This window comes from Gadus morhua, chromosome 7 (assembly GCF_902167405.1).
Source record: "Gadus morhua chromosome 7, gadMor3.0, whole genome shotgun sequence".
NCBI classification, from domain to species: Eukaryota; Metazoa; Chordata; class Actinopteri; order Gadiformes; family Gadidae; genus Gadus; species Gadus morhua.
The window spans coordinates 24,076,130-24,086,423 of NC_044054.1; the positions used below are offsets into that span (position 1 = coordinate 24,076,130).

Here is a 10,294-nt window from a genome sequence, read left to right on the forward strand (position 1 = left end):
TCCGGGAGCCCATTGAATGCACAGCCCTGCCTGACTCGCATCCCCCCCCCCCCCCCACTTAAGAATTACAGCTCATCATCACTGTTACCTCACTGCCAAACCCTTCACTGCCGTCCCTTATGGTCGGGCACTCACACCATCAAATCTGCAATGAGTCGATGAATCGGCCACTAGGGCAGGACCGTTCTCCTGCACCGGAGAGGATAGGAGGAATTTAATAGTCCTTAACGATTTGCTTTCTTTAAAAACCAAAGTTTCCAAGAGACACACGTTCAGCAATTAGCTCCCTGTACACACATTTTATTTCTAATGGGGTAAAAAATGATGTTGGCAATTAAACTTATCTGGTGAGCAGCCAAGTAACACTGGTGGCCTCCGTGTGATGGATTAAACGCAATTAGAGTGTGTTGAGAAAACAATCAGCAGAAATACTGTTATGGCCCGAGTCTGATTAACCACGTATTGATTTGTTGCAAAGAGCTCCTCACAGGCTCCCCTCAGTCCTTACAAGCAGTAACATGCTCTCTCTCCCTCGCTCTCGCGCTGTATCTCTGTCTCTTTTTCTATGTATTCCTGTCTCTCACTCTTTCTCCTCTAAATCTCTTGCTATCGCTTTCTCACTCTCTCTTTACTCTTTCTCTCTCTCTCTCTCTCTCTCTCTCTCTCTCTCTCTCTCTCTCTCTCTCTCTCTCTCTCTCTCTCTCTCTCTTCTTTGTTAATCTCCTCTAAATTCCTATGACTTAAAACGTGAGATCAGAAAAACACATAAACATTCCCACAAAAAACTGGCAAACGCTTTTTTCCGCCAATACTTTACACGGGAGAGAGTCCCTGGCAGATCCCGGTAGCCCTGCACTCCTCCATCTTGGATGCTTTTCCTCAGGATTACCCTCTTCTGTCAGTCACTCTTCCCCATACCCTTGGTGGTAAAAAGCACGCAGCAGGACACGTGAGCAGACGGGCCGGTCAGGGCTGCTGTGACTTCACCTGGCTCCCGGAACAAAGGGATTCTTTAACAATGTGTAACATCAGCGTTTCATTATTGCTTTTATTATGTGCTTGCATTGATGCCTCTGTTTTAATGTTCCATTGATTTAACTGTTTCCTTTTCTCCATGTTGATGCTGTTTTGAAAGGGATCCAAACCCACATTGAGACACCTCGCTCATCAAACGATGGTTGCGGTATCCGATGGGATACAACGAGGATTGTTTGACGTCAATTGTCGCCAATAGTCGATCATAATACAAATAGTTCAAGATTTAGTTCAGGATCCTAACCATATATGGGCACGATGGCCCCAGTGACGTGTTTGTGTACACAAGGCGGGCGGAGTTCCCCTGGTGTCTCACTGTGTGTTCGGGATGCCCGGGACTCTGCGGAGACGCGGGCGGGACGCAACGGGGTTGCAAGCATTAATGCCCTTTTACCACCCTTTGTCACCCCCTCCAACCCTCTCACCCCCACCCCGACCCCCTAACCCCCCGACCATCTTGAACCCCCCCCCCCCCCCCCCCCCCCCCCCCCCCTGTTTTCCGGAAAAATTGGACGACATACTCACCCCTCTACCCCAATTATGTTTCTATCGTTTCTCAAGAAGTGCAGTTAACCTGGCAGTGTTAAAACTCAATGAGCAAGGCCTGTTGGACAAATTGAAAAACAAGTGGTGGTACGACAAAGGAGAGTGTGGCAGCGGCGGCGGTGGCGAGAAGGTTAGCCGCTATGTCGCTATGACCTTGTGACCTTGATGCGGGTAAAACTGCGACGTGTAACCATGGCAACAGGAGCATCTGCCGGGATGACGTGCTTTTTTTTTTATGTGGGAGCGAAGGACAAAAACGGAAAACAGATACACCGCTCCATTTCTGGTGGGGCGGGATAGACGGTAACGAAGCAGAGAGCGAGTACTGTCGAAGCAAAAATATTTGCAGTTCAGTATATATCCATTGGAGATTCCTGGGCCTAACTGGGTATCTGTCGAACTAATGTTTTCTCATGTAGATCACGTTTCAATGTAAAAAATGTGTGGTTGTTTTGGTTTGCGGGGGGGGGGGGGGGGGGGGCTATTTAAACAGCCACCAACCGCATTGGACAGGCCAATAGTTTTGGGTCGACAGTACTGGCCCCCTCCGTGCTCGTGCTTTTCGACGACAAAGGTCCCGGCAGTATGCTCCCGTTCGGTAAGAAAAAAGTGACGGAACCGGGGGGTTAGAGAGAGAGGGAGCCACCACTACTCCCCGTGCACATGGCTCGCCAGCTTAGCAGGACCCCCTCGTAATGTAACCCTGATGCCCACCACCTCCCCAGGTCACCCATTCACCCTACCAAGCAAGCAAGCCCACCGCCCCCCCCCCTCGAAAAGCAACGAGCTGCAGAGGCATGTAGGGTCCAGCAGGTGGCGCTCTCCTCCCCTCCCCGGCTCCATCACTTCCAGAGAGTGCTCAGATGCTCTTTCTCTCTCTTTTTGGGGGCTTCTTCTGATTTTGAATAACATAAAATAACATAGTCCTATGATGTTATTTATGTTATTTCCCACCCCCTACCCCTAACCCCAACCCCCCCATCCCCCTCCCCAACCAACAATCTACCGACCCACCCCGCCAAACCCTCCCCCGCGCGATTTGAAGAACGCCCGTAAACCTTGCCGTATTGAAACTGAGTGAAGCAGGCGTCTTAGACAAACTGAAAAACAAATGGTGGTACGATAAAGGGGAGTGTGGACCCAAGGACTCTGGAAGTAAGGTCAGTCTCCACCCAGCTTTGGGAGCTCCGCATCCCCCCGCCCCCCACCCCACCTCTACCCCTACACCCTACCCCCCCTTACCCCCCCCCTACCCCCCACCCCAAACGCTCACTGCTTTCTCAGCGCAACACTCAACAGAGCTTTACACACACATTGTTTTACAGCGTACGAGTTGAGAGAGGGAGCTAGTGGTGTAAACAAGACGCCCAGGCCATTTAACCTTGAATACTGACGGGGGTCGACTTCCATGTTGGTCTTGAATAACACAGGACTGGGCAACTGTTGATGAACAGGAAGTGATGTCAGAGGCAGCTCCAGTAAATGGTCTCCTCCTGTTCCCCTTTTGGATTGGCCTTTCCTTATGGTTTGGCTTCCGTCCAGTTTGATGAACTTAGAGTCAGTGTAGGTGGCAAGGCCCGCATACACACATGCATCAGTGATGCTAAGATAGCCTTTGTCTCACTGAAAGTTAGGGACAGAGTTTTGCATTTGACACCCGTTAATGTGCCCTGGTTACCCGGGGTCACTTTATCCCCCTCTCTTGTGAGGCATGAGTCATCAGTGCATTAGTGACACTCGATGTCTGAGATGTGTTAGCCTGTGTAGCACATTGGCGCACTTTGGATTGATCTACTGTTATCTTGGTTCCAAGCTAACATTTAGATCCAAGATTGCTGCTAGGTGAACGAGGCCCTCGCCTGCTGTACAGGACACACGCACGCCATCTGCTCACCAGACCAATAACTCAACCAAGCCATTGTTTCTTTCAAGAGAACCTCTTTTCTAAACCACTCACTAGGTCACATTTGCTGCCATATTAAGGTTAAAATGTAAAATCCATCGAGTTATACACATTAAATAGCTAATCTAATGGTCTGATGAACAAATTGTAGGCTATGGACTGTCAAGGTTGGGCCTCTAGATGGCAGCAAAGTCACAAACATAGTCTTGTGTAGTGGCTCTTTAAAGCCCCATGTCAGCGCTGACAACCCTCAGACACAGAAACAATCCTACCCGGTCTGTGTATGTAATGACCATTACTCAGACACTGATGAGTCCCCCATAATATGGCCTCATAGGGCCTGTTTGGAGTCATCAGAGAGAAGAGGCCCTGTTGTTGAATGCTTAGTGAGAAATCGTTGAAGACCGTTAATGGTTCTTCCTGCAGTGTGCATCCACAAATATTAAACCAGCTAGATACACCAGTGAGATCTAATCAAATACGCAAAACAAGTGTAGGAGTGTGGAGAAGGAAATGTTGTGCGCCTGTGATTAAGTTAATCTGTTTATGAGTGGATGGGGGTATCAGTAGTCTTGTTTGCATCCTGTGTGTACCGTGCTTTGTGTGTGTGTGTGTGTGTGTGTGTGTGTGTGTGTGTGTATGTTTGTGTGAGAGTGAAAGGTTGCTCAGTGGTAATGATGCATCACTGCACCACCACTGCACCGTGGCCTTACTGTAGTGTGTGTTATGTTTCTCTCTCGCTCTCTCTCTCTCGCTCTCCCGACCGGCAGGACAAGTCGTCGCAGGCCCTGAGCCTGTCCAACGTGGCGGGGGTCTTCTACATCCTGGTGGGCGGCCTGGGCCTGGCCATGCTGGTGGCCCTCATCGAGTTCTGCTACAAGTCCCGCAACGAGGCCAAGAGAATGAAGGTGGAGAGCCCGCAGTGCCAGCCCCCACCCCACCCAGAAACGCCCCCCCATCCGCCCCTCCACCACCCTCACCCTCACCAACCCCTAGACCACCACCACCACCCCCACCCCCAACCCCACCCTCACCACGACCACCGCCCGTCGCTCCCCCTGGGCCCCCGGCCCCGCCCCCGCCCCGTACGGAGCTCCGCCCCTAGCCAGAGCTCGGGCCCCAGCTCGGGCCCCAGCCTCTACGACCTGGCCGAGCTCAGCGACGTCTTCTTCGACGAGCCCCCCGAGGGCGACGAGGGCGCGGTCGACACGATGTAGCGCCGGCGGTTCTACTGTAGATAACCCTCATCCCCCTACGTCCTCCTCTCCCTCCCCTCCACCTCCCCTCCACCTCCCTCACTACACGCCCCCCCCCCCTGCCAAACCAACACCTCCACACCACTCATAGCCACTCTCCAACTCCTCCTCCGCCTCCTCCTCCACCTCCCCATTCCTAGCTCCTGGGTACCACGCTGTAAGTAGAACTCCACACCGCCACGCCTGGCGCCGGCTATGCTACGCTACGCTGGCGTGTGCTGCAGTGTGGCGTGCTGCTGTCGTACGGCCAGTCTGTGGGGACCCCTCAGGGTGCTCCTCGTCCTGTCTGTCTCGGTCCGTGTGGTCAGGTTGTGTCCCCTCATGAACCGACACACGTCGTGTTTTGAACGTCGATATCTCTGTATATATTCGTCTTTTTTTGTTGTCGCTTGGGCTCATGCTAATGTTACGCAAAGTGACAATTTTTTGTAACTGCCTGACCAATTGAAATGATGTACAGTAAACAGTGTTGGGGAGTGTTGCGTTCCGTATTCAGAATACAAATTATAAGTAACTGTATTCCGTTACATTTACAATTTAAATTGTTGGTATTTAGAATAGAGCTGCATTGTTGAAATCAATGGATTACATGACGGTACTTCTGGTTCACGAGTTTATTCGTGCTTTCACACCAACAGCATTTAGTGCACACTACACGAGTTTGGACCCATGGTTCGATACATTTGCGTTGGTGTGAATGCTACCACCTCACTTTGATGCGAACCCAATCAGCCGGCCGAAATCCAATATCACAACGAGTGCAGGCCGCTTGATATCCATGATTATTTACTTTCACAGAGGCTCTCTCGCTCGCTCTCTCTCTCTCTCTCTTTATTTTAAGGTGTTTTATAGGCAACACCTATGCACTTAGCTCAGTGATATTCTTTTTAAGATGTAATAGCAAATATCTTTCGCGTAAACAGTCTTTGTCCCTCTACAACAAATTATATAATATAGTTCACTTTCAGGGAGACTTGGGCCTAACACATTCAGACAGTTTGAACAGAAGGACACACCAGAATAGGCCTGTTTAGTAAGCAGGATTTGATGCCGCATTCCTATACTTATAAAATGAAATTCAATGCGGAAGTAATCCAAGTATTCAGAATACAATACTCAGATTGAGTGATGTAACAGAATACATTACATATTACATTTTTGGGCATGTATTCTGTATTCTGTAACTGGATACACAGGATGTGATCAGGATGAACACAACCGTCCAAACACACACATTTGTTTTTTTTTTACCAACATCAGACATTTGTAAGGAGACATTGCAACAAAAATGTCCCTGAAATAAAAGGAAAAGCAAAGAAAATCGACCTTTATTAAAATATAGCACATTCTATAAATGATTATTTGTGTCCACAATAGGCCTACGAATGAGTAGTTTGGAGAGAGGTAGAAGGGAGCTACCTCTAGGCGCAAGAAGAGCTTATAAGTAAAAAAGTTTGAGAAGGAGAAGGAGCCTCAAAATTGAATTTACCTTGAATTTCTCCACCTTGACACACACGTCTCTCCCTCTCTCCACCTCCCGCCTTCCCCGGTCTCTCTCTCTCTCTCTCTCTCTCTCTCTCTCTCTCTCTCTCTCTCTCTCTCTCTCTCTCTTTCTCTCTCTCTCTCTCTCTCTCTCTCTCTCTCTCTCTCTCTCTCTCTCTCTCTCTCTCTCTCTCTCTCTCTTCCCCCAGATGACCTTCACAGAGGCCATGAGGAACAAGGCGCGGCTGTCCATCACGGGCAGCGTGGGGGAGAACGGCCGCGTGCTGACCCCCGACTGCCCCAAGGCGGTGCACAGCGGACCGCCCATCCGCCAGAGCTCTGGCCTGGCGCTGGTGTCCTCCGAGCTGCCGTGAACACCAATTACCTCGCAAGTGCCTTAAACTCTCCACGCCCAAACACACACACGCACACACAAACACACACACACACTCACACACACACACATACACAGACGAAACGCAACCACCCCCGCCCCCAGCCAACCTTCCTCCTCTCGCCTACCCGTCCTCCTCCTCCTCTTCCTCCTCTCAAACTGAAAAAAAAACAAATAAACATTCGGGGCGTACAGGCCATGATGCAACGCGGAATGGATACAAAACGCAGGATTATACGCAAAACCGGCTGCCATGGCGATGACCTCGGAGCGGACAGACTGGCTTCGTCCGACATCTTTCTTTTGTTTCTTTCATGTTGATACGAAGAGTGGAACGGCTTCGGGGCACTTGCTCCCGAAAAGACCAAGAAGAAAAAATCATTTGAACGAAACAATCTTGAACGTCCACCGTGATGGGTGGTTTGAATCCCGGTGCCATTCCACGGCACGGTAGCGCTGGCCTCTACCGGTCAGCCTAAGCCGACCGCTTACACTCCGTTCGGACAGTTGGACCAGGAGAACCAAGATTATAATATATCGTCATACATGATAAAAGGGATAGACCAGAAAACTGTAAAGAAAAAAAAATAACAACAACATGAACACTTGGAACTTAAACTGTGCATTTTGGATTGCCGGGGAAATTTGGCAACTAAATCACAATCATGATTGTTTTCAAACGGAGCCCAATTTGCTACTGAGACACAAGTAGAGTTGAAGACAAACTGATTGCTCAACAACAACGCTAGATATCAGTGATTGACACTGGGATTAAAAAAAGTTGTGACCTCCGAGGTCCAAATGGGAAAAAAATCATGTATTTCTATAAATATAGCAAATATAACATCTATTGATAATATATGACAAAACATAAGAAACTGTGAAGATAGGTAAATATGTATATTCCATGAGAAAACAAAATAAAAAATATACATTCAAGCTGTACATAAAGACGACTGTATAACATGCTTGCTTTATAAAGAGATGTAAATAGCAGATATTGTAGTGGACAGATGGTTCATTTTTGTATTCATCTTTGAATATTCGATTCATTGCAATAATGAAGGAGACCAGGGGACTTGTAGTGGGGAAAAGGTGTAATGATAATTTAAAATGTATTTCAGAACCTAGTGTACAAAGTAGGGTAAAAATTTAATTACAGAAAAAAACGGTTATCAGCTGCCGTAGTATTCTAACATATACTATTTACAAATTACTATATATTCAGCGATGAATGTTAACTATCCATACCCCAATCCTTAAAAACAAACAAAAACTAAACAAAAAAAACACAATCCTCACTGTGCAAATGTGGACAGAAGGTTCTCTTAGGGAGAACTCAACCAGTCAACTTTCTGCAGTCCAAAATATTTTTTTCATCATTTTAAATATTTTTGGTACCGAGAAATAAAATAAAAAGAATCAATAAAAAAAAAGAAGAAAAGTCTGTCAAAAGGTTTTGAAACGTTGACAGTGACATATTCTTATCCGGGTAGATCTTTTAGAGCCCCTTACGTGTTTGTGTGAGTGTGGAGTCATACTGTACGTCAAGCCGAAACCTGATGAAGGGAAATATCATTTCTCTCTCACCAACTGGGTTATTTTGAAGGGTCTGTTGGTCCGGCGAGGCGTTGGAACCATGTGACTGGGGGAGCCCACTGGTTTAGATGTGGGACGAGGAACAGCAAGTCCTTCCTGTTTTGAAACACTGTGGATCGTCATACAGCCCCTGTGAACGAGGGAGCTTGACAATGTAGCATTAAACAAACAAAACGTACAAACATGTATTTGCTCCGAATCTTATCGACTGTGGTGCGCAACATTGCCCCCTTGTGGCAATAGGGGAGGGTGCGGGGGGGAGGGAGGGGAAAATCGGTAGGCCTCTGGGCAGTGATAAAAGACGCTGCCTCATGCTTCGTTATACACAGTGACAAACAGCCCCAGGTGGTGCTGCTGCTTAAATGTATGTTTTCTCATGTTTCTTTTTTATTATGATTGTTTACTCCCTTTGGTTTGTGCTGGGCGGTGGGGCAGAAGTCCTTCCTTATTCCAAAGGGAAGCTGGCAAACTTACAGCCATGTTTATTTTACTTTTTTTGTGGGGGGCGGGGACGGGTGGATGGGATGCGGGATGGGGCTGTGCTTCTACACTGTATGTCTGTACAACTTGCCGCCCAAAAAATGGCGTTTTATTTTTGTTTCAATTGTATAACTTGATTTTGATCTGGTTTTATTTTTTTTAGTAAAAGGATATTCCAAGTTTCTCCTTGTGTCGTTATTTACAAACAAAAATAACAAAACAAAGATTTCACATCCTTTTCCACATTGCATTTCTCTTTTACGGTACACTAAATTTCCCCTCTGTTTACCATTTCCGCCAAAACGTCCCGTCTGGAATTAATGAAGTACCATTTCATCTGGTTACCAGTCAAGTTCTGCATTAATTTAAAAATTCTATTACTCACCTACAAGTCCCTTCACACTCCAGCCCCCCGTTACCTCCCTGACCTCCTCCACCCCTCCACCCCCCCCCCCCCGCGGTCCCCCAGGTCCTCTGACAAGGGCCAGCTGGCAATTCCCCGCACGAGACTCCTTCCGTGGAGAATTTCAAAAAGTACAAAGCACACCTTTTCTCTGAGGCCTACGGCCTCTAACTCACGAGGCCGTAGGTGTTTCTCTGAGACACCTTTTCTCTAACTCACGACCCCACCCAGCGCCTTGCGCATTTTGCACTCTCACTCACTTGCCTACATACATCCTCACCTCCCACTCTTGTGAAGCGAACTTGAGTATCCTGAAAGGAGCTATTATTATTATTATTATTATCTCTGATCTCCATTCATAGAAACAGATAAATGTACTTACTTTCCTGTCAGGAAGGAAACACCAGACAACAACATTGCCGCTTGAGGGGAAGATCCTGTCTACCTGGAGAGGACAAGCCCGACACAAGGTCACTCTCTCTGCCGGGGCGTGAGAGGGGCCATGGTCCAGCCTCTGAGCCAGGAGCGGACACATGGGGGCGGACTGGGGCGGAGTGGGACCTTGACAGTGAGATGTATCTCTTGTGGAATGGTGGTGAACAACAACAACAACCCTGAATTTTTCATTTTAAAGTTCAGTGAGAAAGGACACTGGAGTAATGAGGTGAAAGGGAATTCATTTATGGGTTTATATCTGAATAAATTAGTTTAAAATGTCCTCTAATGCGGCCATTGCGGTTCAATTTACATTGTTATGTCATCTGAATAATTTTAAACAGAGTAGAGATAACACATTGGCCAAATGGAGTATAAAGTTAAGCATCAAGTGGCTGAAAATAAATATAGTTTAAGATGAATGTGATTGAACAATAAGCCCATCTCATGACTGATAGACAAAACTGATATGATTCCAATAGCATCCAGCTGCAGACCTCCAGTCTCAGACCCACCTCCGCTATGGAGTGTACGTGCATGCACACATGCCGTCATAAAGTCTAAGATGCCCCTGATTTAACTTTAGTCATCACTCTAATTAATAATTACTCACATTGTAAGTAACGTATAGTGAGTGTGTGGGGGGATCAGAGAATGAGCCATGGAGTCGGTGTGTTGTTAATTGTGTGATAAAATTAAGTGAGTATGTTTGGGAAGAGGGAGGTTAGAAAAAGTGTAGGAAATTTGAAGTCTGTTTGTTG

General features: G+C 47.4%; 1 protein-coding gene across 3 annotated transcripts in view; it reads left to right on the top strand.

The window, feature by feature from the left end:
• The window catches only part of gria4b (glutamate receptor, ionotropic, AMPA 4b), a 93,701-nt gene extending 84,827 nt beyond the window's left edge, over positions 1–8,874 (top strand). Inside the window, exons 14-16 of one of the 3 annotated variants that reach the window (XM_030362274.1) lie at positions 2,627–2,741; positions 4,255–4,392; positions 6,432–8,874. In XM_030362274.1, the coding sequence (XP_030218134.1) occupies positions 2,627–2,741; positions 4,255–4,392; positions 6,432–6,596 (418 nt within the window). In that variant the 3' untranslated portion in view covers positions 6,597–8,874. Of the gene's footprint in view, positions 1–1,596; positions 1,712–2,626; positions 2,742–4,254; positions 4,393–6,431 lie in introns of all 3 variants that reach the window. The other 2 variants (XM_030362272.1, XM_030362273.1) reach the window with 2 other exon arrangements.
• The last annotated feature ends 1,420 nt before the right edge of the window (positions 8,875–10,294 follow it).